Here is a 26,762-nt window from a genome sequence, read left to right as displayed (position 1 = left end):
GTCCGTCGTCGATCTTCCTTGATGATTTCACGAATTTTTTCAACATTTTCATGTGTTTGGGCCATGGAAGGACGACCAGAACGAGGTTTGTCATCAATTGACATTTCACCATTTTTGAAACGGGAAAACCACTCAAACACCTGAGTTTTCCCCATAGCATCATCCTTGTACGCCGTTTTTAACACTTCAAGAGTTTCTGTTCCACTTTTCCCGAGCAAAAAGCAGAATTTCACTGCCTCATGCTGTTCACGAAAATGAGCCATTGCAAAAACGACGATCACACAAAACAGTTGTCATTATAAACTCTGCCGAAACTAGTCCTTACCTTCTGAAGCAACAGTAGTCGGCTTATCGACTCAGGAATGTTAGCTCTATGCGCTCATAGCAGCAAAACGCGGTACTACAAAAGCTCTGCCCACAAAAAAAATAGTTCGGTTTCTTTTGGGTACCCCATCGTATATCCATTTGTAACTTATTGACTTACCCTCGTACTTTTGCACCTAATGTATGAAAGTCATGAGATGAAAAATCCAGACTATAGACAATTTTTCATCACTTCACAATACAGTTGATGTAGCACAACCTGAAAATTTTTGCATACAATGTGCTGATGAATGTTCCTGGACTGTCATTGTTGTAACAGGGACATGTGGTAGCATAGTTCATCGAGACGCTATGCTACAAGCTCAAAGGTCGCAGAATCGAATCCCGATGAGGTCATTGGATTTTCCAATTGACCTATTCCTTCCAGCCACATGGTGGTCCTACCAGCCTCTAACAGAAATGAGTACCAGGAATATTCCTGGGGGGTGAACGGTGGCTGACGCTTAAGGGTGACAACTTCACTGCCACCTGTGAGCCTATTGTTCAGAAAATGTGGGAGCCTTGATGTGTCACAACCCTATGGGCCTCCACGGCCTGCCACAAGGAAAGCTTTACCTTACCATATTGTAACTCCTTTGGTGAAAGAAGATGAGAGGGGAGGCAAAGGTCACACATCTGCAAGCCTGCTGCATCAGTCTGCCATGTGAAACGATGCTGTGTACATGTGTTGTTTTTACACGAGAGTTTTTTTTTTTTACATTGTGTTTTGTTTTGGCTGCAATGGATGGCAAAATCGAGCAACATGTCTGCATCAAGTGTTGCTTAAAGCTTGGTAAAAATGCTACCAAAACCCTTGAAGTGCTTTTGGAGAACATTCTTTAAGCCAGACATGAATGACATTCATGGTTCAAGGCCACTCGAGTGTCAGTGGAAGATGACAAATGTTTAGGGTAACCAAGCACCAGCAGAACAACAGAAAATGTAGAAAAAATTGGAAAACTTTTCCATGAAGACCATTGCCGAACAATCTATGAGCTCGCAGACACTGTTTGGATCAGTTATGGAGTTTGCCAGGAGATCTTAACAGAAAATTTGAACATGTGCCACATTACCACCAAGTTTGTTCCCCAACTCTTGACAAATGATCAAGAGCAGGGTCATGTAAACATGTGCCGTAAGCTAGGCGAAAAGGCCATAAGCAGGGCCCGGATTTTGATGACTTAAAATATTTTTAAAATGACTGAAAAAATCCAGAAAAATGACAGAAATTAATTGTTTTAAAATGTATTTTTAATCTTTATTACCGTTGTGAACTCATCATTACTCTTTTAAGTTCTTCCTCGTTTTTATGATGACAATTAAGCAATATGTGGTTGAATTTGAAGCTAAATGTTTTAATACAATTTTTTCTACCATGTTGGAACGCTTATCAAATGTACATATACAGTATATATTGTAATATTTAAGTGTAACCTCATTCAGAGTTGCAATAGATGACAGCATGAAGAGATTCTTGAAAGTGAGTGAACACCTATTGTCTGACAGCACATTCTTGTACCTGGAGAAACTGCTTTCCACATCTACAGACACAATGGGATCATACTTGAACTGTACCAAATCACTAGCAGGAAGTTCTTCAATATTGAAAGTGCCGAAGGACTCTCCTGTCATAATTCGAGAAATACTGCATAATGTTTCATAACCTGAGTTTTTATCTAGAACATTTTTCATTTTCTAAACACCATTTTACCGATGTCCCCTGACAATTTCTCCAAATCACTGGCTGTTTTTTTTTCCATGAGAGCAAGCGATGTTCCTTTCTCTTGTAAGCATTCAATCCTTCTGTCAAGGAACTGAAATTTGCCTTCATGAGGGCCAGCTGTCCTTCCATTTTGTTGCATGATAACTGTTCCTGAGCAGCTTCAGTTGCCCTTGCATCTTCTGTCTTCATTGAATATACAATGTATTTCACTACCTGAAAATGATAGCAATAGTAAGTTGTAGCATCAATGCACGTTCCCCACCTTGTGATGACGGGTTCTGGGGACAGTGGAATACCAGGAGCCATAGATTTAAATTGTATTTTATGAACTGGAGCCTTGACGAAAGTAATCTTCCACAACACGAGAGCATTCACTTGAAATCTTGATCTCTCCCCCCCCTCCCCCCGGTCACTCTATGCAGTGCGTGTGCTAGGCAAGTAATACGCACCAGTTTTGTATAAAATGACGTTATTGACTTGCCTCCTTTTAAAATACAGTAAAACTTGGTTATAGCAACATCGGTTTCTGCGACACCTTGTCTATTGCGTCAAATATTCAATGGTACGAACTATTTCCTCATAAAGCAACTGTTTTTGTACCTTGCTTAGTACGACATGCACAAATGCATCAACCTCGTATGTAACTTCATTTTCATTCCTGAATTTCTCTGATATCGTGGGAAAGTTCGATGTGTCTGCCCACCCTCACTTTCTCTACTTGCTGATGTGACTGTCCTGCAAGAATACGACCGCGGGCTGCAAGAGGAGCGTGGGTTTTATGCGAAAACAAGGGTGTGGGGTGGGACTGCGTGAATAGTGCAAGAGGACGCGGCAGGTTGTTAACTGCATTCCTTTCCTAGAATCTCGTCTAACAGGACCTCACATTGTCTACTTACCCTATAGTGTTCCTGCCTAAACCCAGAGAAGTGCAGTAGCGAAAACATGGCAATGAAAAGGAAAGTTTTAAGCATTGAAGAGAAAGTTAAAGTGATTCGTGAAATATTGTGTGTATTGTCAGTGAAAAGCGCTGTAATATGTCTTTGATATTACACATTTGGGCAATTCCACGTTAATGTTACGTTAGTCTGTACTTAACTACGTATTTCACTAAAAAATGCAACATTTGAACTTGGTTTTTGGTAGATTTTTACGTGACTAACATAAGGCTACTGTGGAAGTGCCCATTTCGGTTACAACGACATTCGTTTATAACGACAATATTTTTAGGTCCGTTTGATGACGTTATAACCAAGTTCTACTGTATATTTAGATGGCTTTGCTTTAGGCATCTTGATAAAATGAATCACTCTAATGCAACACAGAACTGAACTTTTCACACACAGAGTTTTATTGAGCAATAATATGTCATAAAAAGAGGGATTCCAACTAGAAATAGTTGTAACTAAGCAAATTCCTTCACACAGAACTTGGAATGAGCCGCAGTGTGAGTGACCACTGTCATACCTTGCTGCCGGCTGAAAATATTTTACAATATATATTGTCAGCACTTTCTGCAAAACAAACAGAAAGGATGGGACATTATTACAACTTATTATTGCATACTGTGATAGCAGGTACTTGGGGTGCAGCTGCAGGCTGCATTTGTAGAGGCAGGAAAAAGAACACTTTACTTGCATATTATTCGCATTTTAGAGAACATATAAAGAAAAATTCCCTAAAATGGCTAAAATGACAAGAAATACCATTAAAAGTCCAAAAAATTACCAAAAATACAAATAAATTACCTAAAACTTAAAAATGACAAAAATTACCTATACAAGTTACATTTCTGTAACCAGCAGCACATCTCCAGGTTTTATATATTTACGGGCACCGAATAGGATACAAGGAAAAAAAAAGATGACGTGTCATCGAAATCCAGGCCCTGCTCATGAAGATCCAACTTCAAGTGTATCTAAGATCATAACAGGTGATGAAAGTTGGATTTGCAGTTATGATCCATAAACAAAGCAAGAGTTGTTGCAGTGGAAGAGCCCACAGTCACCAAAAGCAGAAAAGGCACGGCAGGTCCAGAGTTCAACAAAGAGCATGCTTGTTTTTTCAACATGAAGAGGATTGTTTACTGTGAATTTGTTCATCCTAACACTACGGTCAGCTCTGACTTTTACTGTGACGTTTTGAGGTGCTTGAGAGAAAATGTGTGATAAAAAAGAGCAACCACGACTGGCTCCATCACGACATTGCACCCACCTACACATCCCGGAGAACCACAGAATTTGTGAGTAACAACAACAACATGGTTATCATTCCCCTTCATTCCTACTTGCCAACCTTAGCCTGCTGTGATTTTACTGTTTCCCAAATTGAAAATGAAACAGAAGGGATGATGTTTGAAACAGTGTCTGACATCCAAAGGGAATTTGCAAGCAGTACGTGACAGTGTTAAGGAAAACGACTTCCACGGTGGTTTTGAAGCGTGGAAAAAATTATGGGATCGCTGTATACATTCCCAAGGAGACTATTTTGAGGGAAGTGGCAGCCAACATTGAATAAGTTTAGCCAGCATTTCTTTTTTGACCTAGTCCAAGAACTTTCCATACATGAAGCCATCAATGACAGTGATTTTTGTGATTCATGATATTTGATGACAGTGAATGTGAATGGTGTGCTAGAGGTTCTTTGTGTTAAGTGTTGATATCTTGTAATCACATTGAGGCAGGCTTCTGTTGAACACCTCGTGTTTTATGAGCATTAAGAACTGAATGTACCAAAATTAAATAGTTGTGAACAGTCATCACCATATTTGGATGGATGTATTCATCTTGACAGTATTTTGTAATTTAAGTACTAATGTCTGAGCCCAATAACCCATCCCATCCTAGCTTGTTAACAGTTCCATTAAGTCTACTTAGTAAATGCATACAAAGGTTAATCACCTATACATATGTTCTTCATAATCCCAGTGAATCAATGCATGGATTCATTTGTTCTTAAAAGAATGTGGCATTGTCCCCCAGTTGCAGTCTTCAGCAGAAATATTTCGTACATTTGTTAATATTTGGGAACAGTGACTGCTGACTGACAGATCTATTTTTCCAAAATGTGTGGCATGGCTTTTTGCAAACTTCTTGTGCACCATCAATCATTTTTTGTACATTTAATATATGGAATGTGACCAGGTGTCAGTAGATCACATACACATTGTCTGTAGTTTCTTGAGCAGTAAACCTTGATATGTGTCTGGACCATCATCATCATCACATGTTGCTCTGGCCTACCTTGGCCCTTGACAGCATTGTGAAAGGTTCTGGAACTCATCTTAGTTGTAACTGAGGCATTTTATGAGGATATACACATTTTTCTGTCTGACACGCTTCACTCTTAGTGCTTATAAATGGAATGGGCTTGATACAGTACCCCCCCTTTTCTTATTGCTAGTGGGGTGGGACTAAGTCCCTTGTACTGCAGCCACTTCTGGCCTATTGTACCAGCCACAGATGATAGGTGAGGGTGATTGTGGAGCAATTGGTGGAATGAAGATTGGTAGGGGAAACTGAAGTTGAGAAAACCTGCCCCAGCGCCACTTTGTCCACCACAAATCCCACAGACTATTCTGTGAACTAGAAATTAAAATGTTGTTTCACCCAGACCAAATGAGACAGTTAACAGTTTGTATACCTGCTTCAATTTTACAAGATCTGAAGTCCAGATTTATAACGTCCATAGTAGGATTTTAGGTTCTCACAGCAGTGGTTATGAAGAGTACCATCTTCTGGGATATAATGCCATGGCTGATCTTCATTGGGCTACTCGGTATTATGTCCCAGAAGATAGTGCTCCTCTTTTCCATAGTATTTCCATGTTGTTTCTTTGCTAGGTTTGTGCCAACATTAAAAATCTGTATTGCTCTTGAACTCTTATGTTAACTTGTCTTTAAACAGAAATGTTGATATCATTGGATTTACAGCTACACAGCTGACCTGCTTCATGTGGTATAAAATGCTTTCAGTTTTGCAAGTGCCTTTGGTGAGATGTATAATGGGTCAAGTCATCAAATTAAAGTTGAATACTATATCTTACGAATGTCCCTTGCTCTGTTGATAATTGTGTGTATGTAAAACAGAAACATGTTTTATATTTATGTAAGGTATTAATGTTGTGGTACCATATCCTATTTTAGCTCTCTGTCACAAGTACAAAACCAGCCCACTTCCATGGAGCAGAGCAGGAGGAATGTGGTGAACGTGTTTCTTTGAGTGGATCTTCCAAAGAGGCAAGCCATGAATATACCACAGACAGTACAACACTTAGTGATGGTGTATACCCCTTAGTACAGTCTTGTACAAGGAATGTGAAGTTGGACATATCATCAGCTGACAGAACTATGCAGTATGGGTCTGATGTTTCTCCTAGGACAATAAAATCTTCATTGCATACCATAAAAAGTGAAACTGATAACAGTGCTATTGATCCTTATCATAATACACAGCTGGATTCAGTTCCTGTGGACAGTTCATTATTTGAGAGAGATAAAAGAATTTGTGTTGAAGTTAATACTGTTTCCTATGTAATTGGCTCTAAAAATGGTTCCAGTTCTCACACTGAAGAGTGTGCTTTGGTTGATCCTAAAAATGTTACAGAAAGTCCCAAGATAACATTTGAAGCCACTCAGAGGACAGATATGTATGCACATTCCACCAGTGCAGTAGCCGGAGAATCACAGTTACACACTAGTCAAGTGGAGTTATGTATACCACAGACAAAGAATTCAGATGATCATGAAACTTTACAAAAAGAAGAAAAAGTGGATGAAAGTGTAGGGAGTCCTGGTACACCTCTTATGGATGAGCAGCCTTACTCTCCCTGTTTAAATGTGCCTGACTGCATTGGTGATTCTTTAAGAAAAAAACATAAATTTGGAGGAGGAGGAGGAACAGAACCAAAGAATGAATTTGATGATAATGTTAAAGATGTAAAAAGTATGGATGTGCAACCTTCCCTCCCTTTATCAGATGTAACTGTGAATTATGATAAGAGCATTTTGAATCATCCTAATACTGGTGAGAGAAGTTACACCCCACCTTTGGTCCTGAAAGGTAAAACACATTCACTTGAAGATGGGAAGAAGACATGTAGGACTATTAGTAGTGATGTAGATTCTTTACCATCGGCTGTATTAAATTGTAATGTAGATATAAGTGCAACCAAAACTGAACCCTTCGAGAGTAAGTTAGTGGACAGTGGCAACAGTTATCTCATTTCAGGCTGTGGGGTTCATTCTGAGAATGCAGATCCTGGAATTAATTCTGAAAGTACTGCTACATTGACTTTGGGTGCAGTTACAGAGCAATGTGCTCCCTGCTCGCAGGACAATGGTACAGTAGCTGCAAGTGAAGATGAGAAGGTTGCTGCTGCACAGCCCAGAACAGAATCCATTGATGATAAGGGGAATGTGAGTGATGTCAGTCCATTGAAGAAACAGACTGATTGTGAAAAGAAAGGTACAAGTTCTTCTGGGTGTCAAGACATGTCTAGTAGAAAGAATGTGCATAGAAGACACAGTAATAGTAGCAGTAGTAGTAGACGGAATGATTCAGGACACAGGTCAAGCAGGGATAAGTCTGATCACAGAGAAAAGAAGTTTGAAAGTAGTGCAGCAGATTCCAGTTCCCATGAAAGAAGGAGTTCAGATTCAAAGGAAACTGATCGAAAAGAGAGGTCTTATAGCTCCTCATCATCAGACAGGAAACATCATTGCTCAAGGTGTTACAAACGTTCAAAAATTAAACGAGCGAGTATTGGCGTTCAGTGCCGACGCGACAAGACCATTGACAAGTATGTGAAATATGGTTCTGCAGATTCAACTTCCCTTGGTACTGGATTGAAGATCGATTACCAAACGAAACATTTCTCCCTCCCCAGACCTCTACCATATATCAAACCTGGCCTTGAACAGCTTAAGTATGGAAGATTCATTCGTATAGAGACTTATGCTAATGGTGGGGCCACAGTTGTGCACATGTATCAAGATGAAATTGATTGTCTTAACAAAGAAGAGATGGAAGAATTAGCACAAGAATATTTTAAGGTAAGTGTCCAACACACTGTTTTGAAATTATTTTACTTAGTTTCTTTCTCTGTCTCTTTTGTAAACCACATGTGAAGAATTACACACTGAGCCTTTGTGCTTCTGTACATAACTCTTGTCTACAGAGCAGCCAGAATAGTGGAGTTTCTTTGTATCCTTTTCACCTGAATACAGAAGTAGAACCAACTTCTGAAACATATTTGTTTTAACGTTTATTGTCCTAGAAGGGGTTTCAGATCCTCGGGCACTACAGGGGTGGCAGTCATATCTGAACTTGGGGTTAACAATTTATTGTCATGGAATAAGGGATTTTAAATCTCTTACTTATGCAAGTGTGGTGGCTTTATTTAAACTCAGGGGTAATGATATTAAGATTGAAAAATGCACAGCTGGGCCAGCTGGACTGCACAATACACCAACCCCAGAAAGGGTCATCAGTCTTATAATGGACAGAGTCCAAAAATGTGTTGCACCATTGTCAAGAACCTCTGATTTTAATTTGAGAACTCATAGTTTAAGATGCAGTAACTTACAAAATTTGAAACAAAACAAAGCACTTTTTTTAATCTGGTGAAACTTGAAAGTTTCCTGCTGGCTGTAGTAAGTCTCAGTGAGAGTACCATTCATGACTCAGTCATTCAAGTGGTACCCAGTTTTGTCCCATATACAACAGCATGTTCAGTTTGGTTGTTATTACAGCAGTGTAAATTATCTCTCACATGTGTCATAAATCACAGATTTTCTCTGCATAAAAAAAAAGAATATTGTAATCCACACATGAAATACATGAGTGGTGTAAGATGTGGACTCCTTGGAGGGTAGGTTATTGGTCCCCTTCTTCCAGTCCTTTAGTTAGTTTACCTAGCATTTTGAATGTCAAGCATTGTAATTGAAATGGGATGGGGCCATTTTTAGTTGCAAGATAATTACAGTTTCTCCTCTGTTTCATATCTTCAGTTTGTGGCAAAGCAAACACCAACATGTCAAGAGAAATAGTTTCCCTGAATGGTGTTTAGTGCCAGATAAGGAAGTTTGTATCACACACTGATGAGGAAGTCTGCACCACATTTTCATATTTAGGATTTTACACTTGTGCTGAGAAATTCTTCTGCGGCTAATCTGCTTACCAGATTTGACAAATGTGACAATTACCATGGCTTGTGATGTGAACCATAATTGTGTGTGGAAGATAGTTGTCTTAGAAACACTTCATCCATTTCATTTAACATGAAAGTTACATATTCAGCTCTTTCAAAAATCACTGTCTTTTATTTCATGGGTCACTTGTATTTTGTAAGCCTGTAATCTCGGTTGCTAAAATGGCATATTTTGGGTTGTGGTTTTCTGTAGAACTGTGCTAGACTGCAAGTTTTTGTAGGTAATAGATTGGTCTCCTTACACGTGATATGTTTATACAAGATGCAACAGTTTGATTCCTGGAATGGCCCTGTGAAAGGAAAATTTGCTTACCTGTGCACTAGCTGCTGCTGTTGCCTTTGAAATGCTCTCTTTTTGAAGCTCTGGAATTTGTGAGACAATGGTGCTACTGCCAGAAGCAGTCTTGAAAATCGTTTTCCGGAATATCTCACAGTAACTTCACGGTGTGTTGGATGCCAGACATCCAGTCAGCATTCTCCATTCAGGAGAAAGTTCAGTGTATCAAATGGTTTGCTGAATTCAAGTCCATTGTAACCATTCAAGGCAGTTCTTCATGTACATACAGAAAACACCCCTGAATGCCAGTGTGGTTCATCACTGGCTTACTCAGTTTAAGCAAATGGGAAATTCATTGACACAAAAAAGTCACCAAGAAGACGACAAGCTACAGAAGAGGATGTTGGGCAGATTATATTGCTTCACTAATTCAGATGACCTTTGTCCCCAGTTAATCCAGATTAGTGAGTGTGTACTGGAATGAGAGAGACTGAAGCACAGAGCTCCTCAGAATGTAATATTCTGTGTAAGATTTGACTTCTTTCTTCATGTAATATTCTATTTATTCACTTCAGTTTTCTTGGGTCTAGGTATGAATTTTGTTTTGTGACACTTGTAAATGCATTCTTCCCTTTAGACATAACCTTACCTCTAAATTGTATTATAATCCCCAGACTTTGACATACCTCAGTATAAGATTATGCATTTCCCATTCATACAAAACAATGTGTGAAATAAGTACACATTTACTCACCCATTTCATATGGCAGTAGCATCCAGTGAAATTCTCAGGAGTGTACAAAGGAAGTTGAACTGTCACTCTCTTAACTAACTAATTTTATGGAGCTGAGCCCTTCTTGAGAAGTTGCCAGTTGGGGAGCTACTCAAGAAGTTCCAAACATTTTATTGAACCTGAAGGTTCATTATGTTCACAAGAGCCCTCTGCTGGTCCCTGTCTTGAGCCATATCATTCATGGATCTCTAAGATTTAATTTAGTATCTTTCCTAGTAAAAGTAAAAAAGTAAAGCTATCCCTGTAACAGTCTGTGAAGGCCCATAGGCTTGTGAGACTTGAGGGTCCCACATTATCTCGACAATCGGCTCAAAGATGGCCATAAGGTTGTCAGCCTACGCGCAGGCCACGCTTTACTCCCCAGGAAAATTATTTAATTAATTCCTGGTACTCATTTCTGTTAGAGCCTGAGTCGACCCCAGGACCACAGTGCTGCTGGAAGGATTAGGTCAATTGAAAAAAATCCAGTGACCTCATGAGGACTTCAACCCGCAACCTTCCAGCTTGTAAAATAGTGCCTCCACCAACTATGGTACTGCATGCCCCCGTCTCTTTCCTAGAGGGACTAATAATTATTTTTAACCCAAAAGAAAGTGGACACACATATAATTGGAATTCACATGATGACTGCTTCAATAAATGACCGCATCACTACTTTAAGAGAGAGTCATTTTATGTAGATTATACATGCAGTGGAACCTGTGTTTAATGTTCCTTGAATTAATATTTTCCCTCATTGAATGTTCAGTATCAGTGGTTCCAAGTCAGTAATCTCAATGAAATAACCTCCATTTGGGTTTCTCTCAGTCTACTCTTCAAATATATTGCCCTTTGTTTATCACAGGTTTGATGTGATCCTGTAGTATGTTTTAAGTGGCTTACCCTGTTAGAAAAGTTTTCATTCCTGGATAAAGTAATTATTCCCACCATTATTGCTGCTCTCACCACCACCACCACCACCTGCCCAGCAGCAGCAGCAGCTTTGTTAAATTTGCTGTAGTAAATTTTTTTATGTATGAAAGTGTAAAGATAATTGTAACTGTGTGTATACTACCTAACCTATAAATAATTACCCCAAAAGAAACTTCTGTAAGTCTGTCTTTTTTTAGTGTTTGAAAGTGTGAGGATCATTCATAATAACCCCGTATTGTGATACTAACAAAGGAAGTAATCTTATTCTGTTTGTAGTGCAGGTACTTCTGCCTGTATTAAATACTTGTATTATTGAAACATATTCTCCTAGATTAATCGTTTGTGCAGAAATGCTTTGCCACTATGTTTGCTCCTCCAAACTGTTTGCACGCATTTATTGTGTAATCAGTGATGTGTCCCTCATCTTAAATATCTGCAGAGACAAGAAACCATATGCTTTAATTTTTTTCTCATGAATAAATATTTGCAGGTTGTGTTTGGTGAAGATGAGGAAGGGTGTGCACATCATGTAATGGGAATAGTTCATGATGCTGCCTCATATCTCCCAGACCTACTAGAACACATGGCAGAAAATTACCCATCACTCACTGTCAAGAACGGAGTGCTAGGGCGAAATTCTGACATTGAAACAACAACCATGAAGCAGTATAGGGACCAGGTAATCTCTTTTAATTGTGTGGATATTAGGAAGAATTCTGGCTGCAGTTGAGTGGTAGGTAAGCCCTTGTATGAAATAATGTACTCTCTGCCTTTGAGTAAATAAAAATGTAATTGCTTAGATCCCAAAGAAAATACAACGCTCCAATGGATGTTTAAAAAGCCGCTCTGGATATACAGACTAAAGTCACTTGTACATAGTTAGTAGTCCTTAGGAATAGCACTGGTATCACATGCAGTTTCAAACTGAGTGGATGAAAGTTGATCGACAGCATTACCCAGTTGCAGTTTTTGTGTTACCCTTTTACCCTGTATTTTGGAGACAATTACTGAGAAGTTGAACATGTTTTGCCTTGGCAGGGACAAATAGTTTGATGCATCACATTGTTTACCTTCTGTTGAACCTTATTTTGAAATATCAAGGAGGAAACAACATTGTTTCTTTACAGGTGTGCAAACATTATGCCAATGGAACTGTTCGATATGGACCTCTCCACCAGATTAGCTTAGTTGGAACAGTTCATGAGGAGGTCGGTGGCTTCTTTCCAGACTTATTGGCCAGACTGGAGGAGAATCCCTTTCTGAAGATGGTAAATTGTATACCTACATTTCTTTTTCATGTCTTCTGGAACAAAAGATTTTTGGAAGTTTTCAGAAACGGGAAAGAAAATACAAAGTTGCTACTATTCACCTATAAGCAATGTGTGTTTAAAAAGATTCTGATATTGATGACTGAGTGACTTATATGAAATTTTTAAGTTTTCATGGTAGTGGAGATCCATGTTGTGATCTTGTGGGTCGACACCATGTAATCTTGTAGGTTTCATGCCCCAGCCACTTTAACCTCGGGGAAAGAGGCCCTGGTACCATTGGATAGGATGTTGGATGGATCCCAGAGCTGGTCTGGACGATTTAGTCTAAATCATCCAGACCAGTTGTGGGGTCCACCCAACCTATCCAATGGGAACTGGAGGCTCTTTCCCTGAAAGGGGGGGGGGTAAAGCAGCTTTGGCGTGAAGCTGACCACTCACCCCAAGCTAGTGCCGAGGCCAAGAAACTGTGGATCTGTACATCCACTCCTCCCATATGCCTTCACTGAGTTTTAGAGGAACATACTGTCTCCACCTTCAAGGTACCTTTTACCCTGAAGGTTCCTTTGTAGACAACAGTGTGAATGAATAACAGTTTCAGTACATAAGTATTGCATATAGTGTTTGTAAAAATTGACATTCCTGTAATCAGATTGCTAGAGTATTTATATTCCAATCTCAGTCCACTTGTCCGCTCCTATGTGAATTCATTTTAGGTTTTGGAGCAGACTTGGTGCTTCAGAAGTCAGTGCTGTCATAGGTACAGTTACGAGGCATGACGAACTTAGAAGATGGGAAGAGGTTGGGAGTTGCTAAAGTAACCTGTATATTGCTGTTTGTAATGGTTTAATTGATTTCCTTCTTCACCAGATTTATTTTTGAGCAAGAGATGAGAAGGATATTAATTTTGAGTAATAAGTCAAGCTGTGTGTCATCTGTTGTGAAGTCATCACCGAAATACATGTATCTCTGAAGATGCATGTGTGTGGTGACATGTAACACAAAATTCCCACTTTCCTGCAAACGTTTTATGTTATTTTCTTATCCCAGACTATGCCATGGGGACCACTGTCAGTTGTGCAAATGGAAACTCCTCAGGAATCAAATGATGGGCCTATCTTATGGATTCGCCCTGGGGAGCAGCTAGTACCAACTGCAGAGATGGCAAAATCTCCTACAAAACGAAGAAGGTAACTGCTTTTATTTCCCCGTGTATATGGCACAGTGTGAAAGTTCTTTTGGGGAGGTTGTATCCATCTTGTCATTCATGTAGCCCTTTACATAGACTAAATCAGATTAAAGTTGCTTGGCAGCATTTGAGATGAGTATTTGTTATTGTATTATGCATGATTCAAGGGAGAAACTTATTGCTGTCTATAAGCATCCATCACACCATGAATGCATAAAGGAGGCATGGCAGTAAAACAGTTATAGCTGTGAAATCTCATGTCAGATTAAAACCTTCCTGTGGCCCATAGATAATATAAAATTTCTGAGTGGTGGAATTCAGAAACTTTTCCTCCCTAAAACAGTATCCCACAGCTTAATAGACTTGTCATTTCACACGTCTTAGTTTGGAAGCTCCCATATTTGTAAGTACTTAAATAATTTCAAATCAGAGCTGAAGAGTAGACTTACTTGGTTCTAAGCATGGTACTGAGCTTTGTATCTTAAAGTGGTATGTAAAGTTACTGTACCATTATATGACACTCGTATATTGGAGTCAGGGTGGTGACAGCAGGCCAGCCATGCTATTGTGTTTCTGTCATTCAGTGCAGTGAGCCTTCATGTAAGAAACAGCAGATGGATACGTAACCTGTAAATTAATACTTGCCACATGAATAGCATGAAAAGGTTTGGAGATAACTGTAAGAGGTCTTGGTCATGCCAGCCAATATCAAATGTAATACCATACACATATAATAGATTGATGCTTTGTTGTACTTGAGTAGAGATGACAGGAAGAATTTTAACTGGGAGGGGGGGGTTGACTATAAATCAGAAAAATAAGCAGAAATTGTGTAACCTACATTTCTGTTGCATAAATTTCTAACCCTGCTGCTTTTTAATGTTTTCATTTTATTCTCTGTAAATAGCATTGTTTATGTACCTATTCAGTGTAAAGTTTATTGAAGATAGCCTCAGAGTTTTGTGCCATTTCCATACAGTTGGTCGTCGACTTACGACCAACTTCTGTTCTGACTGACACGTTGTAAGTCGATCTGGTTGTATGTCGGCCATATANGGTCTTAAGTGTGACCGGTTGTAAGTCGACAAGGAAGTGTATTTGTAATTGTCAACTCACAAGCAATAGTTTGAACATAAGGTAGGAATGTGTCTGCTATTTACAAATTTCACATGCCTAACTCCACTCATTTATAGCTGTTACCATCAGACAGAAAACTAAAGACACTTCTCACATAATCTGCAGTATTGTTAGTTTACATCCTAAAAAAAGATGACCTTAACCGGGATTGCATATTTTGCAAAATTCTGTTACCATATGCTGTTTGTCTGTTGTATATATCCCATGTGGTCATGTCAGGAAATTGTCAAGTGGGTCGGAAGATTCATTGAAGTACAGTGGAATCATCATACAGCTTCCCACAAATCACCGAGCTGCTTAGGCATAGGAGCTGGACACTGTTGCTGTATAGTTAAGCCCCCAGAGATTTGAGTTGTGTTTGGAATTGACAAACATGTAATGCAACACATTACAAACTTACTCAGATTGCTGTAGGTAATGGAATGCTTTCTGTTATTCATGCATACTTGGTACCTCTGTAAGAATTTTACATCCATGAATTGAAGTTCTTTTTGGAAATGTAGTAAACTTGAAATCCTGATCTCATATGCAAGAAATCTGAGGGATTTGCAAGGAGGATGTTCAGGTATAGTATTTTGTTTTAACCTTGCTATTTCAGTATTTTCCCCATGTTAGTGATGAAATGAGTGTTAGGCTTGAGTAATCTTTTGATGGCAAGAGGGGAGTTTTATCATCTGCTATAAATTGGCTGTGTTGTATTTGTAATGTGCGTGTGTCTCTGTTACAAAGAGCTGAATCTGTCATGAAGAAAAGGAGATACATAGTAATATGATGTAGAATTTTTGTTTGTGTGAGTTAATTCCACACACATTTCCAGTAAGGGGTTGGACACGTCAGAAGTCCACGTGTGTAGTGTGTTGTTCAAATTGTTCCGTGGCAACGGCTCATTCCTGTACCACCCATTGTGTTCCAGTGTTCATTAGCAGACAAAATAGCTTCTTCAGAGTCATGCTCCAAAATTAGTTCTTTGTTCCGCAACCATTTCACCATCACGATAAGGAGGAAGTTATATTCTTGTAAGCTAGGGCTTCCACCATAGGTCGCTCTGCAGATCAGTATCTGAAATTTCTGATGGTGGCTTACTTCTCACCTTGATTCCCTTCTGAACTGCAAACATGTGAGCAAGTTGTGTATGCTTCTTATGATATTTCTGTAGTCCTTTTTCTGGTAATTTAGCTTTGTAATATTGTAAAGCAGTTGCCAAGTACAGCACACTACTAAAAAAAGAGCCAAACATTTTCATTCATGCATTAATAATTCAGCTGTTCAATACTTTAATTTTGGAACTAAGAATAAATATCAGGATTTCCCATAAGAATTTTAGATTGCACTGTGGAAGAAGAATATGAATTATAATGCACTCCAGCCATCTGTATCGCTGAATTCGGTCTATGGGCTTCCTGACAACATTTGCACACATTCCCAGTACTTGCCCATATGCCAGGGTATAGTCCCTAACTATAAACTGAGAACATGAAGAGCACTAAAACTAGATGTAGGCAGTTTCTTGTAGCTAGAACTATGAGCCTGCATGTTCAGAACCCTTCAGTCACAATTTGGTAGTTGTGGAAGACACCAGTTTTTAGTAACTGTAAGATGATTAGTAAAAGAAATATGATGTGTGGCCGTTCTGTACATTTCTGTTAGCATTTCTATACTGTTACAGTGTGCAAAATGGAGGTCCATCAACAGTAGATGAGCGGTACAAAGTACCTCCAGCATATCACATTTAGAGCTACTAGATGTTTGCTAGACATTCGTTATCTTGCCAGTTTTCAGTTTGCTGTAGAGCATCATTTGTTGACGGTGTTTTGTAATTGCTGTTTTTTTAGAATTGACAGAGCCACAGGTAGAATGGGCATCCCCCTCTGGTGTATCTGTCCTTGAAACCATTTACTGTGTTACCCGTATTCCAGAAGTGTTACTCCACAAATAGAAAGTTCCGTTTTATGATTTCATAGGGTAGAGTGAGAACCTTTAGGTCCAAACCCTGCAAGGAAAACACTTTTTTTGTGTGCATGTTTGTGTGTTACACGGTGATGGGTTGTTTCACTTCTGCATGAAGAAATTGTCAGCTCACAGATCTTTTGAAGTTCAACACATTAGATTTAATTCAGTTTCTTTAAAAACCAGTAGGATCTTTCCTTCATGAAATCTTGCTGTAATTGATGATAATGGGAGTTTTGTGATAGCTGCAACTAGTAAGACGTAATCAGGTTCATTTCCTGAACAGGAGTGATCCCAAACAAAGGCAGTGTTTTGACACACAGCAAAAAATAACGTTTGAGAGGACAGATGTAGTTTGGTGGCATTGAGAGTCTTGAAAGTTAGTTCATATAAATCAGAATTGTTTTGGCCTAAAGCACCAAAAATAAATAAGACAAAACTGAGCTACTTGAACATAAATTAGTAAACTCATATGGGGTCTGAAGGTGACCATTCACCTCCATCTAGTGCCAAGGTCTGGAATGTGGAGCTATACCTCCATTCGCCTGTATATCTTCATTCCATGATACCTAATTAACTGAGCACAAAGACAACTTTACTTTTACTTTACATATTGTTCATGTTGTTGTAACCCCGTGAGAAAAGAAAGTTTGAATGGTCTGATCATTACTTTGGTAAATACTTTTTTGCCATCCAGTTTGCATATTGCTACTTTTCATTTTTTCTGTGTTTGATCTAAATACACCTTTATAGATTTTCCTTTCTCCTGTCATTAAGTAAAGTGCTCAGACATAGGTGGTGTGTAGGATGTGACGTATCAGTTCTCACCGTCTTTATTAAAATCATCACAACACAACTATATCGAGGTCAGTGCCTAGTTTTGGCTCTGCTACATGTTTCGGCTATTAATAGCCATCATCAGGCAAATACATGGCTAACATATATACACCACTGAACTGCAGTATTAGTAAAATTGGATACAATAATATTAATTATATAAAATACTTGATGTAAATACAATAAATTATATTATATAAAACAAAAGTTATAGTATAAAATAAAAATAAAATTCTTCGATTGATGGTTTACATCATCGAGTCAGTCGTTGGTTTTTGTAATTTTGTTGCGTTCCCAAGGACAAATTGGAGTATTCTATATTTTGTGTGTATATAAAAAAGCTGTTATTATAGGCTTGTGATGTAGATGTAGTAATATTAATGTCAATTATTTAGTCGGTGCCTCATCTTACAAAGTATTGTCCATTCTGTAGGAAGTGTAAACAACGATTGTAGCTGGGGCTACACAATATTCATGATAAACCTCTGTTCACTGTAGCAGTAAGGAAATCTGGAAAGAGTTTTGGTGGGTTATCTTAGATCTTATTGTCATCCTTTCATCCACAAATCATATGTTTTGCATCGAAGGTCATGGTGCTGATGAGATAACTGGTATCCCTTGTTGTGTGCAATCCCACTTCAGGATTTTTCTGTAATGCAGTTTTGTAATCAATAATATTGTTATTTGTATGCACGATCACCTTACATGCTGCAACATGTATGCACATAGCCACTTCGTTGCAGTCATCTCAGTCTCTCTGCAGTTGTTGACCATGTAGCATCTCCGGTAACATTTTGTCTTTTTAAATTTGTGTAACCCATAAACTTTAAGTGACCATCATGAGTGGATGTAGAAGAAGTGACAGAATTTCTAGCGTCAGCAAGGAAGAAAAGAAATTTTTTACCCTTGAGGGAAAATTGGATATGATTAAGAGGTAATGAACATAATGAATGGACATTGGACAAGGCCATAGTCATGGGAATCTTTGAATCAACTATAAGGATCATAAGGAAAGAAGCTGAGAAAATGAAAGAAAACTGTAAAAGTTCAGTGAGAATGATGGCTGTTAAGATCACATCAATTAAGGTGCCAATTATATAAAAATTGGGAAGGATGGCAACTCATTGGATTGAGCATCAACATCAATATGCCATTCCTTTGTCCACCATGTTCGTTCAGGCTAAAGTGAAATGTTTATTGGAGGATCTGAATGTTATTGAGCCAGATCTTAAAGGGCAACCCTTTGCTGCCAGTGCTGGGTGGTTTTAATGTTTTAAAGGGTGCCGTGGATTCTACAACTTTAACCTCACATTTGAAGCTGCAACAGCTCATTTCATTGCTGCCGAAAAATTTCCAGTGCTCCTGCAAGCAACAATTGAAAAGCATGGATGTTTTCCCCAGCCAGTATTCAGTCCGGATGAGACGGCATTGTTCTGAAAGTGGATGCTGGGTACAGTTCTCTCAGTGCAAGCGAATGTACCAGGATTTAAAGCTTCCAAGGATCATTGTACACTACTGTTAGGTGGAAACACATCTGGAGATCATAAAATCAAACCTCTGATGGTATATCATCCAGAAAACTCTTGAGCACATATGGATTATTCTGAGGAGTTTTGCCTGGTGTGTGGCTATCTGAAGAGAAAGCTTGGATTACAGCAGGCTTATTTTAATCTTATTTTGCCATGGACTTCTTCATGAATTGAACGTTGAATTGTGAGAAAGTGAACATACCCTTCTGCTTATGATAATGCTTCTGGTCAGTCCTCGCATATTTATGATATTGACGACAACATGACTGTATTGTTCTTCCTCTTGGACACGCCATCCCTTATTCAACCAATGGATCAGGGTAATATTACCATTTTAAGAGATGCCTTTGGAAGACATACATCAAGCTGGTTAAGGACACAACTGATGGTGAAGACCAGCTTTCTGTGAAAAATCTCTGGAGCAATTTTTAACCTTGAAAAGTTGATTGAAAACATTGGAGATGTATGGGCAGAAATGTTGCAATCCTGCATGAATGGAATTTGGAGAAAATTTTGCCTGATGTACTCACTGATTTCCATGGCTTTGATCCTGAGGAGGAGATTGGAAATTTGAGGCATCCCATTGTTGACATTGCCAGGACTATTGGATTTGAGGATGTAAGGGAGGCAACTGTGGACAGATTGTTTCACTCCCACATGGAGTAGACCTCAGCAATGAATATCTGCTAAAGCTGGAGAAAGAACTAAATGCTGAAGATGAATCCTCTGATGTGAAGCCTGTTAAACAAATTTCACCAGAGCAGCTGACTGCATTTTTAATCACATCAACACTGCCATTGGCATCATAGATGATAACGGTGCCATTAGGGAGAGGAGTTTGAAAGTTATCAGTGTGATTACAAGTGCTGTTTCTTATTATGAAGAACTCTATAGTGAAAGGCAAAATACTGCACTTAGCTGTCTCTCCATCACTTCTCCAGTAGGGGTGAAATCTGTCAGTCCACTTTCTCTGCAAGAGATCTGGTCCAGCCTCTTTGTTCTGCAGACTCACCAGCATCCTGTTAGTGATCTGATAAAATTATGTGCATTTATCATGAAGTGAGTAATGTTAAATGAATATAGAAAATACTTTTGAATCCCATTTCTCTATTTTAGAATGTATCTCTGTTGTAACTATGTACAAATTGATCAACTTTATGCAACTTCACTTCACCTGGCAATAATTGGTAACCCATAATAATCACATATGAGGGATACTTCTGTTTGTTCCTGAGAGAGAGGAAGTAACAGGAGGTTGGAGAAAACGCAGAATAGGAACCTTACACTTTATACTCGTCTAAGTATAATGTAATCCCCTTCATCAAATTTTATATTTTTGGAACAAGCTTGTATCAAAAATACAGTTTTACAGGTATGCATTTCAGCAAAGGATCTTGAAGGAATAGGGTCCAAGAATGCAAATAAGGTTCTTGGTAAAACATTAATAACACTTCCATAAAAGGTATCAAATTTATTTACTAGCTGAGCAACTGTTAGGATCTCAAAAAGGATTCTGCTCTGTGGAATTATTCACACCATCCTGAATTTGAGAGATGCATGCTTTTTTTGGCAGTATGTTCAGTTGTATTTAAATTCAAATATGCAAATAAATTGAAAGATAATAATACTGTGTGCAAACTACATGTGGAAATTGAAGATGTTGCAGCCTCAAATTCTTGGTCAAAATTGGTAAAAGTAATTTAATATGAAAACAGAAATTTAATGAACACAGTGTTTATGTTGTCATATATTTCCTTTAATTTTTTCATTGCCCCATGGCAGCACCATACTTAATTTTGATTGTGGTTCTATCAGGTGCCGTAGTGTATGATTTAACATTGTTAATGTTTCTCTGCTTTGTTTCATGCTGCCACCAGCTGAGTTCATACTTCATTGTAATTGCAATTCTTTCTGCTAGGTGCCTGGGTATGTGAATTTAATATTGTTCCTGTTACTCTGTTTTATTATTTGCATTGTGCGCATCACTCTTAAGTGTGTCACTACACACTTTGAATGCTGTGTGCAAATGTTCAAAATTATTTTGCCACTGAATGTGTTGATACCTTTTTTTTTTCATTAAACTTATCTAAAATCAGCTTTGAAGGAGCCAATTTCAGTTAGATTGAAATTTTCATGACTTTGCATTTCAAAAATAAATTAAGTAACCTATATTTATGTATAGGGATGGGCAAGGAGTGGAAGTTATTTTTAAATCATTGAGAATAAATGAATAAATGATTGTGAGAATAGTTTTTGTGTTACACTTGAGGAAGACCATAGAGGTGTATTAATTAATGTCTGATGGCTGGATGCCATTGCTTTCATCATCACATCTTCTATTTTTACATGTTGACACTTTTAGAAACTGTATCCTTGGCGATTGAAATCAAAAATATTTTGGAGTTTTGGAAGAAATAACTGTGAACAGCTGCTCTAAAATCTGACAAATGCAGTTACTTTACACACGTTACATTTGGGAACAACAGATTGATGGTACAGGAGAGTGTAGTTTCCTTATGGCTTACAACTGTGCTGTCAACTGTCCATAGGTATAAACATGACTGTCTTCTGATTTGTTTGTCCCCCCCCCCTAACACTTTTGAGACAGGTTTACCTGACCCTGTTTGCTGTCTTGTGAACTGTTAGAGAGCTTGTTGTCATTATGTAAACTGGCTGTGAGGATATGGCATGGATTGGTGACATAGTGTCCATGTTTGAGAGAGTATAGTAACACCAAACATTGAACTGCAGATTATTACAGACTGTGAAACTGGTATTTCCTATTAACCTTTAAATGACTGGCATTTGAGCATTTAAATGCCATAGTGAGAACAGCCATACATTTTTATGGGCATTTAAGTTTTAGTGCATGCTCTATGAAAAATTTCAATATTATCTAAAGTAAGAATGATAAAATTATGGAATAAATGCCATTTTTATGCAAATAAAACAGATTGCACAGTTTCTATAGTGTTGTTGGTGTCTTAGTTGGGTAAGTATGTACTAAAAGCCCAAAAGTTTTTACATTTTGAGTTACCTATTACCATTGGAGACCTCAGATTTGCATAAGGAATTGCTCTTGCAGAAGATTTACAGTGGAAACCAGTTTTTGTCCACACATAAATGTACCTCACATTTCTGACAGTTTACTCTGGCTTTTGTCTTACCTCTCGAGGTGAACTTCTGTGGCACTGCAGCTCAGTCCCACAGAAGTTTATTTATTTTCTTGGTCAGGTCATCAAATAAGGCAGGAGAAGAGAAGAAATTGTCTGCATGCAGTTTGTGACCTCGTCCTTCTACTTCCCTAGTAAGTTTTGTCACAGTAGCATATGTAGCTGTCAAGCCATATGTGTTTTGTTCTTCCCATTGTACAATTTCATCTCATGTGTAGCCAATGGGGTCACAAATTTTCTATATTTTTATGCTGAAATGTTTGAGCTGTTTGGACTGTTCTGTTTGAAAATGACTCTTCCTTTGAAGAGAACAATAACTGTGTCTGTTGCCAGATGTTCAGAAGGGTTGTAAAAAGTTTATAAAATACTTTCTTCGTAATTTCAGATACATCTCGAATTTTCCATAGTGTTGTAATTTTTGTCTTTCCTCTGTCTGAGTAGTAAGAAACAAAGGACGTGTTGGTATTTCATTATATCAAGTTGCCATATAAAGGCAGTAAAACTTATCCGGTTTTGCTCAGTAGTCTGTTAGTCTCATGTGCAGTGTCTCATTAATATTGTTATAGCCAGAGAGAGAATTGTTTTGTATGCAGTCACGTCAGATAAAGGAGATGGTCCATCATTAACTTTGTCTTAAGTAATGGTGATAGCATCATCTTCCAGTACCAGCAATGTGTCTACTTCTCCTAAAAACAACAGAAAATTGCCAAGTAAATGGAGCTGTCATTTATGTATGGCACATCATTATTGTTCTCACCTCTGGGACCTCATGTATGGTCATGTACTTTGCACTTCCCAGGGTGAGGTGGCTGTGTCCACTTTGAACTTGCTTGCTGTTGTAGTGTCTGATGATCTTGTTTGTTCAGCTACTTCAGAGGTGTCAGGTAGATTGGGGATGTCTGGCGTCTCTGTAGTGGCATTTACATGAGCACGCTGTGAAGGTGCTGGATCCTGTTGCAACAATGTCTGATCTGGCCCAGGTTATTCATATTCGTATTTAATCATCCACAGTTTCAGTGTTGCCATTTTCAGTTTCCTCACTGTCACTGTTCAGTGTAACTAAAGGTATGTGATCAGGCTTTACAAACTAACTTTCTTTTCTGGAGGCTCTCTTAACCTGGTAGAATTACTGACAGAAAATTTTTCATTTCCATCTACTGTTGATACCATAAATATGTGTGTGTGTGTGTGTGTGTGTGCGTGCGTGCGTGCGCACAAGCTGAGTGCTTTCTGAGACCAAGAAGGAACGTTCTTGTTCTTACCTGTATAAATTACATTCACATATTTAAATGCTCATGTACTGATGAAAGTATGTTGGCACAGTGGAGATGGCAAATGCAGTGTAATGAAGAATATTGCATAATCAAGAAATCCTTAATTTGTGGAGTGCAGGCATGATTGGCCTGACACATAGCTTGAACATGAGAAACAACAAGATAAATATACAAAATCTTGATTTGGAAAGAAGGGAAGACCAAGAAGATGCTTATACAGGACTGTATTGCAGTTTGAGTTGATGCATTTAAAAAAAATACACAAATATAAAATGTACTAGCTAGCATAAATAGTAGAATGTGTAGAATAGTTATCATAATATGTACATCATTTCAGTGTTATACACAATTTTCAAAACACACTTGTCAGTAACATGGGAGGGAAAAGAAATTATGTCAGATCATCTCTGAAAGAAAGTGGCACCAAATATATTTTCTACCTTTGGATTTCTAGTATTGTTTATGTCTTGATATTTGTAATTCTTTGAACAGTTTTGTATGTCCACCTAGATAATATATCAAATTTGAAGTTTGCACATGGTGGATATTAAGATTACAAGGGACTTCGGGAATGTGATGCTGTGTAGTTTGATAGGTAACTGGTACCTGTCTGTGAAACTACATGATATCACATCCCAAAAGATTGTCCTCATAGGAAATGTATTCCTTCTTTGAAATTAACTTCACCAGTTAACCATATTTAAGTCTGCAGAAAAGGTTCTGTTACATAAATGAGATTTCTTTGCTATCTGTGGAACTTTTTTGGGGTTCTGTTGTAATTTGAATGGACAAGTATTGAAAATGGGATGTTTGTGTTGCAAGTTAGATGAATTGATGTAGAGCTTTCATCATTACATCCATTGTCTCTTTCAGTTCCATCTGAAATTCTTGTTTGATGATAATAGTTAACTTAATTATTATATTTGAATGTGAGTACTATTTCACATGTTTTGCTTGATGTCTTTATTGTATTTATTCCTCAGTATTCCATATAATTTTTAAACACAGGAAGGAGATGGCTACTCAGAAATGAAACTTTGAAGAGTCCTACATGAGGTCATATCTGATCAAACTCAAATAATTACATTATTACTGTAGTTGTATTGGTAAATCAGTGTAATGTGATATATATCTGCAAGAAGGCTTTAAGGCAGGATGTCTCATAGTTCCTGAGCCAAAATCATGAAGAAATAAGTAACTTACCAAAACAGACCAGAATCCCAAATGAGGTCTGGGGTTTAAGGTCGGGGGGTTAGGATATTTATTTATAAGGGCATAATTTATGGCATTCATTAGAGGCTCTTTGACAAAACAAGAAGTTTGACCTACAAAACTTTTCATAAATGGAAAGTTCTGAAGTTTTTGTTTGACCTATATTTATCACAGATTTTGGTGAAGGAGGAGGCCTTCTGGAGAACTTGTAAAGGCATTTCATTCCATTAAACTTGAAATCCCATGGAGAAAGTCTCTTTCCTTTTGAGTTGTGGGAACTGCCCACATTCAAGCAATGACGCTTGCGTTTTCACACTTGCTTGAATGTGGGCAGTTCCCACAGAGTTAATTGATGGGGTCATTTGTGTTATTTAGGCACAGACTTCATGTGTTTCCATTTTTTGTCAGTTTAATTTATGTTGCAATTCAATTAATCTAGAAGTAACATCATAGTTTGATAATGCTGATTTATTTCCCAGTAATAAAATGATGTAATTTATTGGAAGGGACAGCCTGCTGTTCTACCTGTACTTATTTTATTCCCTACATTGATATGTATATTATTCACAGAATATTATTATTTTTTCTTTGTGGGAAGTTGTTACTACTGCATTACACACCTGTTGGGATGGTGTAATGATCACCTACTGTGGACTTCTATTTGAGGAGTGCTTGGTTTGAATCTTGGCCAGGACACCAGCTGTCTTATACAAGGTTTTTCATGGTTTTCAACAGTCTGACCATCTATTTATTGGGATAATTCCTCGATTAGACCAGAACTACTTCCAAACCATATACATTCATGAATTAGCCTACTATGCAGTGTGGTAATCTAGATACTAACACTGTCATACAATAGTACTGTCTTATTTCAATACAAATTCTAAATTAAATATGTCATATTTTATCTCAGGTTTGCACCATCACCATGTTTGTAACTGTTGACATATGAACAGTTTTTCAGTTTGTAATTTTATGTGTAGTATGTCTTAATACAAAATTTACAACTACATTATTTCATTCATAGTCACTGTAAAACTGAAATTTAATACAGTTGTTTAGTTTCCATGTTGTTTTACATTTTTTAATTGTTACCAACATTTACATACTTCTCAAAGATATGTTTCAGTATATAGGAGGGGGGACCCAAAAATAACCGGAAACGACCTGTTGCACGCGCATGCTTTGTAGTTATGAGTTGTGCTGCAAGGTGGTGTTAGCTGGGGGTCTCCCGCGACTGTTAGTGAGCTGGCGTCAGTCTGAGTTAAGTGGTTTGTCTGTGGTGCTCTGTTGTGTGCGTTCCTGTTTCAACCCTTTCGCGATTAGTGAGATCGCTGACCAGAAGGAACAAAGAGTGTGCGTGAAATTGATGAAGATTGTCGAAAGACCATTGACCAACTTTCTGAGGAAACGAACATCTCATGGAGCACGGTCCAGCGAATTTTAACCGAAGGTTTGCACATGAGACGGGTGTCTGCAAAATTTGTTCCTCGCTTGCTTGGAGATGACCAAAGAGAAAACCGCGTGAATGTTTGCCGCGACTTGAAGGGTGAAGTGCAGTTTTCCCTAACAGCAAAATTTCACGCACACTCTTTGTTCCTTCTGGTCGGCCATCTCACTAATCGCCAAATGGTTGAAACAGGAACGCACACAACAGAGCACCACAGACAAACCACTTAACTCAGACTGACGCCAGCTCACTAACAGTCGCGATAGACCCCCAGCTAACACCACCTAGCAGCACAACTCGTAACTACAAAGCATGCGCGCGCAACAGGTCGTTTCCGGTTATTTTTGGGTCCCCCTTCGTAGGCCTTATTTTCATGACATTCGTTGAGTGGCACTGTTATACATACAGATATTTGTTTTTCAGTATTGTAATTTGTTTATAACTGAATGTGTATGCAGATTAGTAACCATTG

At 38.2% G+C, this 26,762-nt stretch overlaps 1 protein-coding gene across 1 annotated transcript in view; it reads left to right on the top strand.

The window, feature by feature from the left end:
- The window catches only part of LOC111872675, a 52,817-nt gene that overhangs the window by 7,832 nt on the left and 18,223 nt on the right, over positions 1-26,762 (top strand). Inside the window, exons 3-6 of the mRNA XM_023866780.2 lie at positions 6,228-8,135; positions 11,765-11,953; positions 12,402-12,542; positions 13,593-13,732. Coding sequence (XP_023722548.1) covers positions 6,228-8,135; positions 11,765-11,953; positions 12,402-12,542; positions 13,593-13,732 — 2,378 coding nt within the window. The remainder of the gene's footprint in view (positions 1-6,227; positions 8,136-11,764; positions 11,954-12,401; positions 12,543-13,592; positions 13,733-26,762) is intronic.

This window comes from Cryptotermes secundus, unplaced genomic scaffold (assembly GCF_002891405.2).
Source record: "Cryptotermes secundus unplaced genomic scaffold, Csec_1.0 scaffold102, whole genome shotgun sequence".
Lineage (NCBI taxonomy): Eukaryota > Metazoa > Arthropoda > Insecta > Blattodea > Kalotermitidae > Cryptotermes > Cryptotermes secundus.
Note: the sequence above shows the minus strand (reverse complement) of the source record. Positions and strands in the feature narration are given on the sequence as shown.